Source organism: Coenobita brevimanus, chromosome 77 (genome assembly GCF_032717465.1).
Source record: "Coenobita brevimanus isolate Jiangsu-jjx chromosome 77, ASM3271746v2, whole genome shotgun sequence".
Classification (NCBI taxonomy): Eukaryota; Metazoa; Arthropoda; class Malacostraca; order Decapoda; family Coenobitidae; genus Coenobita; species Coenobita brevimanus.
This window is the reverse complement of record NC_137030.1, coordinates 4,660,391-4,675,638: the sequence shown is the minus strand read 5'-3', so window position 1 is coordinate 4,675,638 and position 15,248 is coordinate 4,660,391. Positions and strand designations below refer to the sequence as shown.

The 15,248-nt window shown below is 43.3% G+C and overlaps 1 protein-coding gene across 1 annotated transcript; it reads right to left on the bottom strand.

Moving 5' to 3' along the window:
- Positions 1-465: 465 nt before the first annotated feature.
- On the bottom strand, positions 466-14,827 carry LOC145408427 (peroxisomal sarcosine oxidase-like). The gene is made up of 11 exons (XM_080279156.1): positions 14,718-14,827; positions 14,411-14,541; positions 7,881-7,975; positions 7,060-7,211; positions 6,429-6,524; positions 5,796-5,880; positions 4,455-4,639; positions 3,118-3,244; positions 2,744-2,878; positions 2,016-2,091; positions 466-596 (listed from the first exon to the last, which is right to left on the bottom strand). The coding sequence occupies exons 1-11, from the start codon at positions 14,825-14,827 to the stop codon at positions 466-468; spliced, it is 1,323 nt and encodes a 440-aa protein (XP_080135282.1).
- Between the last annotated feature and the right edge of the window lie 421 nt (positions 14,828-15,248).

Sequence of the window (15,248 nt, the reverse complement as noted above, 5' to 3'; positions counted from 1 at the left end):
TAGTCTGGTCACTCTAACTTGGCCCAAAGGCTGGTATTGTCTTCAGTTAATTAAGGAAGCCCCCTGACACCTTTTCCTAAGCGATTTATTTTGTATATTGCACTTTACTGCCTTGTGTTACGTAAATCCTTCCAATATCGCCATCTATCTATCTGCCTATTGCCAGACGCCTCAGTCCCGTAAGGGGTGGCCACAAACAAATCGCCTCCATGTCGCCGTCCCAATATCGCCATACTCTGCATAAATCATGTGCTCTTTCAAAAGGATATTAACCAGCCATATCCAAAAATAAATCAGTAAGGAAGAGGTGTTAGGGAGCTTCCTTACCCGACGGGCGTACGGGACAAAAGTGCTCTCTCTCTCTCTCTCTCTCTCTCTCTCATTTATGTTTATCGTGCCACTGACCTAATTTTCATTCCCCCATCTCTCTCTCTCTCTCTCTCTCTCTCTCTCTCTCTCTCTCTCTCAAAACCTGCTCTTCAACCCCTCTGCAAACCTCTCCGCCCCCAACCCCTCCACCTCAAATCCATGCTCCCTCCCCGTCACCATACAGGCCAGGATGTGACCTATTGTGGGCGCCATCTTGAATCCTCGGCCTGAAAGGGTTAGAGGAAGGAGCGTTAGGCATTTTATAGTGAGGCTTCGTGTGTGTGTGTGTGTGTGTGTGTGTGTGTGTAAGAGAGGGAGGAAGAGAGAGATTGTGTGTGTGTGTGTGTGTGTGTGTGTGTGTGTAAGAGAGAGAGAGAGAGAGAGAGAGAGAGAGAGAGTGTGTGTGTGTGTGTGTGTGTGTGTGTGTGTGTGTGTGTGTGTGTGTTTGTGTGTATGAGAGAGAGAGAGAGATTTTGTGTGTGTGTGTGTGTGTGTGTGTGTGTGTGTGTGTGTGTGTGGGTCTGTCAGTATGTATATATTTCGATTTTTATATATTTATGTGTATCTTATAGTCTGACTCGTATCTATCTATCGAGTTATCTATATCTATGCGTCTATCTGTTTATGTTTATCTATCTATCGAGATATCTATGTATGTATCTATCTATTTTTGTATCCCTATCTATCGGGTTATCAGTATCTATATCTATCTATCCATGTAATATATCTATCGGGTTATCTATTTATATGTATCTCTTTATGTATATTTATCTATCGGTTTGTTTATGTATCTATCTTCTTATATCTATCTATCCTGTGTATGTCTTTATCTATTTGCTATCCATTTATACATTAATATCTATCAAATATTGTCTCTTAATCTACCTCTCTATCTAAGGTACTGTCCACACCTGTCCTCTAATGAGCAGTCAACACACCTGTCACCTTGAGATGCAGGTAAGAAGTAGTGATTAGACAGCTGTGTGCAAAAATCATCTTAATGCATCTTCGAAATTCTTGACAGATGTAATCCAATGTGTGTATATGGGGGAGGGGGGAGTGAGTCAGGGGGAGGGCAGTCAAATGGTGGGTGACAGAGCGACTTGGAGGCGTTTTGTCTGCGTCCATCCTCTCCGGGATTAGGGCGTCGGGCTATAGATAGATAGATAGATAGATAGGTAGTGTGTGTGAGGCAGGTGAGAGCTGAGTGTAAACTTGCTTACGTGATGTGGACGTTGGTGTTACGAGGGTGCTTGCAGATTGGTCGTTATTGTGTTGTTTGTGCGTTAGAAATTGAGATGTGTGTGTACGCTTCCTTACAATATTATAATAGTCACATTTTACACCACTACTACGTTGTTAACTCACCATTACTACTGTTACTACTACTGCTACTACTAGTACTACTGCTGCTGCTACTACTCCTGCTCCTGCTACTACTACTGCTACTACTACGAGTACCACTATCACTACAGCCGCATTTACCATCACCACCACCACTACAACCATCACCCCCATCACACACCACCACTACCACCACCACCATCACAGCCACCACCACCACAACTGCCACCACAACCACCACATCTACCACCACCACCACACCTACCACCACAACCACCACAACTACCACAACCACCACCTACCAGAGAATCCCACACCATAGATGATATTTGGGTGTTGTGGGTGACGGTCCAAAATGGCTTGCTTGTCCGGGGTATCCTGCAAAAAAATAAATAAATAAATAAAACCGATAAATAAGGAAATAAGTAAATAAATAAAAATAAGGAAATAATAATAAATGGAAATAAGGAAATAAAAATGAAAAACAAGGGAAATAAGAAAATAAAAATAAACGATAAGTACCGTAAATAAATAAAATAAATGGTAAATAGGGAAATAATTGAAAAAAAATGTTAATGGTTACGAGATAAAATTTATGCTTAATTATTTGTGAATCTCGGTGATAATACAGGAATCATCATCATCATCATTATCATATCATCATCATCATTTTTATTACCATCATCATCATCATCTTTATTACCATCATCATCATCTTTATTACCATCATCATCATCATCTTTATTACCATCATCATCATCTTTATTACCATCATCATCATCATCTTTATTACCATCATCATCATCATCTTTATTACCATCATCATCGTCTTTATTACCATCATCATCATCATCTTTATTACCATCATCATCGTCTTTATTACCATCATCATCATCATCTTTATTACCATCATCATCATCAACATTATTATTATTATTCATTATCATCATCATCATCATCTTCCTTTTTTCCTCCCATCACCTTCCTCTTCCATCTCATCATCTCCAATATTCCTCCTCCTCCTCCTCACCGTGTACCAGCAGTCTTCCTCCCTAATCTTCCTCCCCAGCGGTAAATACTTCCTCACATACTCCTCCACCCCAACACCCACAGTCGTCATATCTGGGTCTTCTCCCGGGCTGGCCGCTATCCCTCCGTGTCCAGTCTGAAAAAAATATAAATGAAGGGGAGAGGCTGAGGAGGCTTGGTAGTTCTCTCTCTCTCTCTCTCTCTCTCTCTCTCTCTGGCTGCGATCCCTCCATGTCCAATCTCGAAAAATATACATGAAGGGGAGAGACTGAGGAGGCTTGGTAGTTCTCTCTTTTTCTTCTCCCTCTCCTTTTCTCTCTCTCTCTCTCTCTCTCTCTCTCTCACACACACACACACACACACACACACACACACCTTGATGGAGTGTTGAGAGTCCATAGCTGGCAGGAAGTAAACAGCATCTGTCTCATCAGTATAGTCCACCAGGCACATCTGAGGCAGGCCAGTGTTGGTGTAGAAAAATCCCCTGCTTTTGATGGGTCTGTTGGATGGAGAAAAGGCAGCCTGATTGCATTTCTTTCGTGCAAACCCCTGGACTGGGATACATAATTGCACTTATGATTAATTCCCTGTGGTAACTCAAGGTATGAAAAGTTAAATCAGTATCATCAGTAATTCAGTGACAAAGGCATTTCTAGGCCGGCCCGTGGTGAGGTTGGGTAGAAACTTAATTGTAATCCCAGTGTGTGTGTGTGTGTGTGTGTGTGTGTGTGTGTGTGTGTGTGAGAGAGAGAGAGAGAGAGAGAGAGAGAGAGAGAGAGAGAGACTGGTGGTAGGTGTATGTCAAATGAAATAATTCGCTAAGGAAGAGATGCTAGGGAACTTACTGTAGTGGTAGCTGTATGTCCAATGAAATAATTCGCTAAGGAAGAGGTGCTAGGGAACTTACTGTAGTGGTAGGTTTATGTCCAATGAAATAATTCGCTAAGGAAGAGGTGCTAGGGAACTTACTGTGGTGGTAGGTGTATGTCCAATGAAATAATTCGCTAAGGAAGAGGTGCTAGGGAACTTACTGTAGTCGTAGGTGTATGCCGGAACTTGTAGTAGTGGTAGGTGTATGTCCAATGAAATAATTCGCTAAGGAAGAAGTGCTAGGGAACTTACTGTGGTGGTAAGTGTATGTCCAATTAAATAATTCGCTAAGGAGAAGGTGATAGGGAACTTGATGAAGTGGTAGGTGTATGTCTAATGAAATAATTCGCTAAGGAGAAGGTGCTAGGGAACTTACTGTAGTGGTAGGTATATGTCTAATGAAATAATTCGCTAAGGAGAAGGTGCTAGGGAACTTGCTGTAGTGGTAGGTGTATGTCTAATGAAATAATTCGCTAAGGAGAAGGTGCTAGGGAACTTGCTGTAGTGGTAGGTGTATGTCCAATGAAATAATTCGCTAAGGAGAAGGTGCTAGGGAACTTACTGTGGTGGTAGGTGTATGTCCAATTAAATAATTCGCTAAGGAGAAGGTGCTAGGGAACTTGCTGTAGTGGTAGGTGTATGTCTAATGAAATAATTCGCTAAGGAGAAGGTGCTAGGGAACTTCCTGTAGTCGTAGGTGTATGCCGGAACTTGTAGTAGTCGTAGGTGTATGTCCAATGAAATAATTCGCTAAGGAAGAGGTGCTAGGGAACTTACTGTAGTGGTAGGTGTATGTCCAATTAAATAATTCGCTAAGGAGAAGGTGCTAGGGAACTTACTGTAGTGGCAGGTGTATGCCAAGTGGTTGTAGTAGTTGTGATGCCCATGGCCCAGGACACAGCAGGAGGTGTTGGGCCGTCACTGTGCCCCGGGGACCCCTCACACTCACCCACCCATCACCCGCCTCCACCGCATCCACCTTCCACCCACCCTCAACACCACCACCACACTCCCGGAACAGTTTCTGGAACGGAAGAGAAGAGATGAATGTGTGTGGCAGGAAGAGTGTGGGGGATATATCTAACCATCACACTCATACACCCACCACCTCCATCCACATCCACTTTCCACCCACCCTCAACAAGACCACCACAATCCCGGAACAGTTTCTGGAAAGGATGAAGAAAGATAAATGTGTGGGGCAGGAAGAGTGTGGGTACCTCTCATACAGACACACATCCACCTTCCATCCACCCTTCATCACATCCACCGGCCACCTCCCACCTCCACCTTCCATCCACCCTCAACACGACCACCACACACTCCCGGAACAGTTTCTGGAAAGGATGAAGGAAGATAAGTGTGTGAGGCAGGAAGAGCGTAGGTACCTCTCACACACATACACACACCCACCACCGCATCCACCTTCCATCCACCCTTCAGCACATCCACCCTCCATCTCCCATATCCACCTTCATCCACCCTGCACCACACCACCAACACCCCCGGAACAGTTTCTGGAAAAGACGACAAGAGGTAAATATGGATGAGCCTCGGTTATTTTAGGATATATTTAACACCCACACCCACATCCACTAGATCCACCTTCCATCCACCCCAACACCTCCACCACATCCACCTCCCATCCACCTCATCACCTCCACCACACTCTCCTAACAGTTACTAGAAAGGCAAGGCCGTCTGAATAGATCTATCATAGTCACGTTTTTACTGTATTAAAGTTAACGCCATTTTTATTTTTTTCATCTGATCGGTTTTTATAAGGGAGAAGGAAGATGAATAGAGTAGTCTGTATATAGCACTGCCCTAGAAGCTCACCTGGCAGTATCTTGTGTGTTGCGGGGACGGCTCAGTCTGCTGGTGTGGGCGTAGTTGTGGCAGGGGGAGTGGGAAATTAACATGCAGGGTAGTCTGTCAAACGCGGTGTGTCCAGGCATCTCGAAATGAACGGATCTTGACTTTGGCTCTGTTTTCTTGATTTTGTTTTTTTCTTGAAGGGAATGCGGGCTCCTGGTCTTTGGTTCCTTCTTTCATTAAAAAAAAAAAAAAAAAAAAGGACCGATAATACTAAGCCGTGCCCACAACACACGAGAAATCCCCGGTGAAGTGGCTGTGCAGTGGTGTATATGGACTGCCCTGGATTGGTGCTGGGCACTCACCATAACAGCAGCCAGGCAGCGATCAGCACACAGCACCCCAGCCATTCTGTCCTCGAATACCATGTAGTCAGTGCTGAACCGTGTGCTATGGAGGGGGAGTGGTTAGAGGATGAAGATGATAAAAATAATAATAATCTGTATTATAATGATCCGATTTCTGTTTGTTTGTTTGTTTGTTACCGTAGCACAGCAAAAACGGCGCAACGTAATGCAATTTTTGTTAGAGCAAAAGTACCGTTAAAATTCTTTAACTTGAACAATAAAATAATTTCCAGTCCATTCGGGCCACCGGTCCCCTAGTTATGACTCATTTCTTGCCTTTTGACATCGAGCGGATGCCGCCGAAGGCGGCCTTTAGGCAAGTAATGATAATAGTAATAATAATAATATAATAATAATAATAATAATAATAATAATCATACTACTACCACCACCACCACCACTTCTACAACTACTACTACTACTACCACCACCACCACCACCACCACCACCACCACCACCACCACTACTACTACTATAATATTTTATTACTACCACCACCACCATCACTAGTACTACTACTGCTACTGCTACTACTACTACTACCACTACCACTGCTACTACTACTATTATAACTACTACTACTACACCTACTTGTATTTCTTATTCGCCTCTCCCACGTCGATCCAAATAGGGTGTAGTCCTGCTTTCTCCATAGACTCCGTTATCGCTTCCACATTTTCTCTCACTCTCCCCACCACCACCGACACCATGGGCCTGAGAGAGAGAGAGAGAGAGAGAGAGAGAGAGAGAGAGAGAATTAGTAGATTGATGTGATACGTGTGAAATGCACAATCCAAAATTTTTCGTTACGAGAGAGAGAAAGAGAGAGAGTAATGATGATGATGAAGAGCGATTTTGATGAAGATGAAAATGATGATGATGGTGGTGAAGAACAAGAGACAAAAAATGTGGAAAAAGAAAACAGTTTGAGGATATACTCCGCTAAAATGTGCACACTCACTTCAGTAGCTCTTCATTCACTCCTCTGCCAACCTCCAGCCATTTCTTGTTAGTGCTGAGAGACAGATAGACAGGAAGATAGACAGAGAGGACGAAAAGAACGAGAAAAAGAAAACAGTTTAAGAGCAAACTTCTCCAAATTCCACACACACTTCTAAAGCTCCTCATTCACTCCTCTTCCAACCTCCAGCCATTTCTTGTTAGTGCTGAGAGAGAGAGAGAGAAGTTTAAGGGTACACTTCTCCAAACTCCACACACTCACTTTAAAAGCTCCTCATTCACTCTTTTGCCAATCTCCAGCCACCTCTTTCTTGCGTCCACCAATATAGGAGTCAGCAAGGCCGGTCTCTCGTTCGACAAGTGAATTATCCGGGCCTGACCACCGCTGCTTCCCAGTGAGTGTGGTAATTGGTACTGAAACAAGGATAAAATGTGTTAGAAAATGATACGAGAATGAAACACAGCATATAAAGATACAGGAATGAAACAAGAAGTACAGGAATGAAACACAAGAAATACAGGAATGAAACAGCAAGAAATACAGGAATGAAACACAAGAAATGCAGGAAACAACATACAGATACAGGAATGAAACAAGAAATACAGGAGTGAAACAACACAGAAGAGTGAAACAAGACATAAACAGGAATGAAACAAGAAATACAGGTGTGAAACAACACAGATACAAGAATGAAACAAGACATACACAGGAATGAAACACAAGAAGAAATACAGGAATAAAACACAACATATAGATACACGAATGAAACAAGACATACACAGGAATGAAACAAGAAGAAATACAGGAATGAAACTTATACAGGAATGAAACAAGAAATACAGGAATGAAACAAGCTATACAGGAATGAAAAACGCCATTCATTCCTTTTAATATATGTCGCTGAAAATTAGATGCAGAACTGAAATTTTCCATGAATATTTTGCACAGGCAGGGGATACGCGTTGCAAACCGTATTTAGTGATGCTCAGTTATTGCAAGAATCAACGGCAGCAGGGAGGGAGGGGGGAGTATTGAAGATAGGCGAATTTAATGAGGTTGTGTTGTGTGTGTGTGTAACTAACCTGATCTAGGAGTAGTGTGTTTTTGCCCGCTTGTTGGAGGCTGAGGGCAGCACAGGAACCAATGATGCCACCACCCACCACCACAACATCAGCGTCTGCAATACATCATCATCATCATCAATACCATCATCATTATTAATTCCACCACCACCACCAACAGTATCATCTTCATCATCATCGTCCTTGTCATCATCATCATCAATTCCACCACCACCACCACCACCACCAATATCATCATCGTCATCATCATCAATCATCAGCATCAGCATCTCCACACCCACCATCACAGGAACAACAGCGTCTGTAATATATCATCATCATCATCGTCAGTATCATTACCACCCCCACAATCACCATCGTCATCATCATCATCATCATCATCATTATTATTCCCAGTTATTCTTGCCATAGTCAGCTACTGGCTTTTCTGAGAGAGAGAGAGAGAGAGAGAAGAGAGAGAGAGGGAGAAAGAGAGAGACAGAGAGAGAAGAGAGAGAGAGAGAGAGAGACAGAGAAAGTTGTTTTTGCTCCTTTCTTCCCTCCCTCCCTCCCTGCACTGTTTCTTCCTCCCTCCCTGAATCTTTAACAGGGAGATACGAATGGAGGGAGGATGTGGAAGGGAGGGGAGACAGGGAAGGAGGAAAGAGGGAGAAGGAAGAGGGAGGGAGGGAAAGAGAGTAGAGGGGGGAGGAAAATGGAGAAGGGAAGGGAAGGGAAGGAAGGAACTGAATGGAGAAAAATGAAGGAATAGAAAGATAAAAGTAGAGCTAGAAGGAAGGAAGGGAGGGAGGGAGAGATGGAGAGAGAAAAAGAGGGAAAGACGGAGGGTGGAGATGGAGGAGAGGAAGGAAGGAGAAAGGAAAGAAGAAAAAGGTAAATAGGAGAGAAGGAGGGAGGGGAATGCGAGAGAAGAAGAGGAATGGAGAGAAGGAAGAACTGAATGAAGGAGGGGAGGGAAAGAGGAAGCAAGGAAGAATGGAAGAGAGACAAGGAGAGAGAGAGAGAGAGAGAGAGAGAGAGAGAAGGTAAAGTACGCGATAACAAGGCAAGGTTGTTCTGTAGAGATATTTGTGATAACTCTCTCTCTCTCTCTCTCTGAAATATTTAGACAGGGAGATGAACGGCAAGGAGGGGTGGCGGGGAGAGGAAAGGAAGGGAGCAAAAATAGCTGAGAGAGAGAGAGAGAGAGAGAGAGGAGAGAGAGAGAGAGAGAGGAGAGAGACAGAGAGAGAGAGACTTTAAACTCATTACTCGTATTTGCGAGCATGTGTGTGTTTGTGTGTGTGTGTGTGTGTGTAAACAAGTGGGTCTTTGGGTATATAATGTGTGTATGTATGTATGCATTAGTCTGCCTTTTATGTGTTTATGGTTACACGTATATATGTGTGTGCTGTTATAATTATGTATGTATCTGCATGTGTATGTATATATGTATGTATGTATGTATGTATCTTCATGTACGCAGTTTACCTATGTGTACCCCTTTATTACATTCACAGCTGTGCCTTGCTTCCTTTCTTAATTGCGGTTGATTGAGGTAATTATTTTTACTGATGATGTCTTAAAAGCATTTGGTTCTGGTCAGTTTCATGTGAGATTTTGTTGTGAATTGTGTATTTGTGTATCAGTCTATCTATCTGTCTATCTATGTCTAACTCTCTGTCTGTCTGTCTGTCCATACATTCATTCGTCAGTCTTCTTGTCCATCCATCCATTTATCTGTTTATCTATGAATCTATCTATCTATCTATCTGTCTGTCTGTCTGTCCATCCATCCATCCATCCATTCCTCTGTCTACCTGTCTATCAGTACATCCAGCCAGTCATCTCTGTCTATGCATCCGTCCATCCCTCTATTCATCCATCTTTCTATCCATCTGTCTACCTAACTATCCACCTATTATTCTATTTATCTGTCTATATCTATCCATCCTTCCATCCATCATTACGGTCACCTACCTGGCTGTCTCCATCCATCCATCTCTCTATCTGTCTATCTGTCTTTATCTATCTACGTGTGTTTGCTTGCTTTCTCTCACCAACCTACTCATCCCGTTACTTCACGTTGTTTTTGCTCGTTGTATACTCGTGGGGAAAAAAATAGCGTACCTTTCTTCCCCTACGAGCTAATAGTCGGCAAGGTTATAAATCCAAACTTTATGCTTCCCTCTTCTGTTGTTTCGAAGATTGATACCCCCCCCCTCTATCTCTCTCTCTATCTCTCTCTCTTATCCGTGGCCCTGAAAGAAGATAAGTGTGTGTCTATGTGTGTGGAGAGAGAGAGAGAGAGAGAGAGAGAGAGAGAGAGAGATGCAGCCTTTTAACATATTAAGTGTGAGCATGCTTGTGTGTGTGTGTGTGTGTGTGTGTGTGTGTGTGTGTGTGTGTGTGTGTGTGTGTGTGTGTGTGTGTGTGTACCAAAATCCAACCTTGAAGCCAAGTTAAAGCAAGCTCACAGTACCAACTATCTCTCAAGTCACTAAGGGTCAAAATAGCAAGGATAGAACGGCCAATATCGCCATAGTGATAATGCACGTGATATTTATTCTTTGCCATAACTGATTATTAAAATATTTATTATTGTAAAGGTATGTAGAGTACAGTAATCTGGTGTATGGATTATTATTATTATTATTATTATTTTTTTCCTTTCTCTCTTCTGTTTATATAAAAAATACAACAGAATGTGCTGGGTCGTGCCACATAGCGTCAGTAAATAGTTATGTACAGTCGGTGGTTATAAATTTTGTAGATAGTGTATGTTATAAAATGTAAAGGAATGTATGAGATATATTACATACAGGAGAGCTGGGGGGAGGGCAGTCAAATTGTGGGTGACGGAGCGACGTGGAGGCGTTTTGTCTGTGGCCACCCTTTGCGGGATTAGGTCGTCGAGCGATAGATAGATAGATAGGCATACAGGAGAGGTAGCACCAGAACAGTATAGAAGCGTAGCCTTGATGCTGGCATGACATCGCATCGCCAGTCAGTGGGTCAACACGATACGTCTCTCTCTCTCTCTCTCTCTCTCTCTCTCTCTCTCTCTCAACTTCACTACTTTTAGTTATTTTTTTAAAACATGTCCTTCATTAATGCACACCAATGTTTTCTCCTGCACTGGCATGAGCAGTATTTATTAGTGACCATGGGTAGGTTGTGGAGGACGTAGGCTATGAGGTAATGATGTAAAAACACAAGCGGAATATGCATACTATTGAGTGACGTAATGAATGTTGCAGAGAAATGGAAGGTAGATTGAACAATACCAACTATTTGTGTGTGTATCTAAACGTATCCTGTAATGAATGTAGAGCGTTCTATAACAACCAAGAGATATGCTCAGTCAGTGTTAGTAAGTGGACATTGCATTATGTAGTGATGCAGTGTGTGTGAAGCTGGTGCCTCACAAACTGTACGTGGATTTTGAGCTGCATGTGCCTTCAATACACAGAGGTGTTGATAAGACCTCTATTGACTACTCGTTTATTACAATTATAGTAGTACTGAGGTAGTTAACATATTGTGGTGGTTAACATAATGAGGTGGTTTGGCCATGTGGAGAGGATGGAGAGTGAGAGACTGACGAGGAGAGTGTATGTGAGTGAGGGGGAGAGAGGGAGGGGAAGGCCAAGGATGAGATGGAGGGATGGAGTGGAGAGGTATATGAGAGAGGGGGATGTGAATTGGGAGCAGGGCAGTGAAATGGCGGGGGACAGGGTGACGTGGAGGCGATTTGTTTGTGGCCACCCCGTGTAAGGGATTAAGTCGTCTGGCAATAGATAAATAGATAGAATGAATATAGAGCTCCCTTACTGTCAACAAAGAAATAAACGTAGATAAAGATTCTACTGTAAACAACCAAGTCCTTCTATCAAATATACTTCTGCCCTTGTAGAAGACAGACAGGCAGGGAGTCTTGGAAATTACATTGTCTACGTTCTGCGTCGGATATTCATAATCTCTAATGAATATCCCACATTCTTTGACATGAATCTCTCTCTCTCTGCTATTTTTATCTTTCCCTTATATAACATTTTCTCTCCCTCTCTCTGTCCCTAGCTTTTCATCACCCCTGATTGTATTTGAGAGAGAGAGAGAGAGAGAACCAATATATATATGGGGAATGATAAAAGTGAGGAAAAATAAAAATAAATCAGTCTCCATTCTTTTCTCCTTTCCTCCTCCTCCCCTCTCTCTCTACCACCTTCCATACCTTCTCTTCCTCTTCTCTTTTTCAACTTTCCTCCACAGCCATTCCTCCACACCTCCACCTACCTCTGTCCATGGTGCTTGCAGACGACTGAAGTTCACTGAAGTTCTGGGCCTGTATTCTGCATAGTGCTTATGGTCGACCCTAGCTAACCGTCATACCTAAGCAAATTTATGACAGTCAGTCTTATGGCCGTCGGAAGTCGTCGGCCATACCTCACTAATCCAACAACACCGTCAGCTGCTAGAACGCACCGCTCACAATTTGTCAACTTTAAATTTATGGAATAAAATAGGTTCTTGGCATTATTTTCTTGGATTTAAATTGTTTTAACTTCATATTACGACTTTTGGGGAAGTTAGACATAGTAAAATAGGAATTCGTTTGTGAGAAAATGCGCTGAAACGTATTCCCGTTGAAAAGTGTGTAACCAAAAACACTGTCTGACTAGTGTAAACTTTACCCACCTTATTAATTTCATCTAATTTCATATTAGTATTTTTTTGTTGGCTAGGCTAAACTTGGTTAGGTTAAATTTTATTATATATATATATTTTTTTTTATTTTTTTATTCATATCATTATTATAATATACTTAACCTACATTACAAATATTTTAAGTCCAAAGAAAGTTAAAGAAAATGTTCATTGCTATGGACAGCAATGGGACAATAACCAGTTAATCTGGGTTAGGTTGAGTTATATATTTCTATAATTTGTTTCTGGTTTATTTAATATTTTCATATTTTTTTACACTAACCTTAACCTAAAGTATTATTTTTTCGACCAGTCTAAACTTTACCTATCCCATTATTATTATTTTATTATTTAATTATTTATTATTTAATATTTTTTAGACGTCCATAATTAACCTAACCTGCTGGGGCTAGCCCTACAAGTACTGTAAAGCCCAAACTCTGCACATTTGCATTTTTCCGGTAGCAAGATAACGTAGTGTTATGATGACCTTAAGCTCCGGGGTGAGTGGGTTTCTCCTCTTGGTGTCATTCGATAAGGCGTCTCTCACAAGATTGGTGACATACAAAATACCGTCCCTGTCTAGCCGGTATCTCTTGATAAGCTCAGCATCACTGAGCTCGTTAAGCACGTCCCTTCTTCGGAAAATATTCCTCGGCTGGGGATCTGCTTGCTGTGGTGCGGCCATGTTGACACACTTCTGACGGTCATAGGCGGCGTTAAGACAGGGTGAACCCGAACATACCATCGCGCGTCTTATTATGGTCGTCCATAGGAGTTTATGGTCGACCATACGAGTTTCTGACGGAGTTATGTCTAAAATGCGCCATTTTGTTTAGATATGTACGACGGACTTAGCTATGACGGTTTGTAGAATCTGGGCCCTGAACCTAAGCACATGCCGAGTATCTACATTGTTTGGTACATTTTCTATTATAAGTAATGAGAGAAAACCTATTTATTTTTATCGCTGACTAAATTATAAGTATTCATTATCTTATCCCAAATTTCATATACTTTATTTCATTGCACAGATTTTCTTTACTCATGACAGCGTATTGATTGAAATTTTCATTGTTGTAAAAGTACATAGATTACATTCCTTCAGCAAACAGATTTAGTAACATACATTTAGGAATTAAGTTAGTATGTTAGTAGGTATATGTTATGCACGAGTCCCATCTTTGTTCATGTGTCCATCTACTCTCTCTTCTCTACCACCATGACTGAGTGTCGAGAGTAGTGTAGGTGCAGAATGAATCGCTAAGAAGTAGGTATTTCATCTCTAGTGCTCAACCGAAAATAACTGAATTACCAAGTAGCCTAATTTTTAAAACCCGGCATATAGGAGAGTAAGAACCGAATAAGTAACAAATGTGTTATGCTGGATGTTTTTAGACCGACTTCTCGTTCTAAAGACACCAGCGACTGAGCGGGGTCCTCTTTCTAGACCGGAAACAGAACACTTACAAAGCAACAGGGCATAAAAACTCGGCAGGACACCTTAACACATCTATTGTCTTAGTTCAACTTCCTTACAATATACATACAAAGATACACTGAATATGGATGGGGTAAAGTGACAGGTTAATTAATATTAGCATAACATATCCCATGGGCACTGTGTTTACACCGGAGTTAATACACGAGAGAATATCACATAGCCGTGGTGACACTGTTCATACACTTGGTCTCTTTGGACTGTACGTGGTAGGTTGGTCTCTTGGCCACACACTGTTATATTACTCTGGTTCTGGGGCACTTAGACATACACACAGCACTCTGGATAAACTGGAATAGAGACCTTTATGGGTAGTGTTTCTGTTTCACTGTTTCTATACCACCTGCGGTCACTGTCACTGTTAAGTCTTTAGCACGACACTGGGGTCTGGAGGCATCGTCACTGGGCTGCTGAGGTCTGGGCTTAACTGAGGTGGCGCCCGGGAGTGAGAGGGAGCCCTCCTGGGGGGCTCTCCTGCAGAAGGCACGGGACAGCTCTCGGGGGCGTCACGGCCCGGGCGTGTGTCTGATCTGGAGTGCAGGGAGGCCCTTTTCTGCTCGGGCCTCGACCTGGTGAGGGGCCCTCGGGACTGGGGCCAAACAGCGTCAGGAGTCGGGCCTGCCACTTCTTGCTCCTGGCGGAGGGCTGACGGTGAGTGAGGCCAGAGCGGTCCCGCCCTGGGGTCCGGGGGCTGGCCCTGGAAGGAAGAGGACTGTGGTCGCTGCTGGGTGGGGGCGCCGTCAGTGGTTGACTGCGGCATCTCGCACGCGGGGCATCCGTCAGGACCTGGCGTCGTCCAGGGGCAGACTGAAGGCCGTGAACCCTGCCCTCAGTGACAGGACCTCACCACCACTCCTGGAATGGCAGCACCTCCAGGGAACCACACCTGGAGGGAGAGGCAGAAGAGGGTCCCGCACAGCCTCAGTGACAGGACCTCGCCACCACTCCTGGAACGGCAGCATCTCCAGGGAACCACACCTGGAGGGAGAGGCAGAAGGGCGACCCGCGCAGCCGAGGGGTGGAGAGTGGGCCGCGCAAGGGACCTTCTCCTCTGGGAGAACCTACAGGACAATGGGCGAAGGGCGTACAGTGGTCATACCTTCCCCGACGTGTACAGTGGCCGTCGTCGCAGTTCCACAGCCCCTAGGGGTAGCAGCAGAAGGACGTACAGTGGCTGTTCC

Bases quoted from the DNA above. Each gene is read 5' to 3' on its own strand.
- LOC145408427 (XM_080279156.1), bottom strand. From the start codon at position 14,827: ATGCCGCAGTCAACCACTGACGGCGCCCCCACCCAGCAGCGACCACAG. The intron at 14,542-14,717 runs GTCAGCCCTCCG...TGCCTTCTGCAG, and splicing joins CCGCTCTGGCCTCACTCACC to GAGAGCCCCCCAGGAGGGCT. The intron at 2,879-3,117 runs GTGTGTGTGTGT...TATTTTTTTCAG, and splicing joins ACTCTCAACACTCCATCAAG to ACTGGACACGGAGGGATAGC.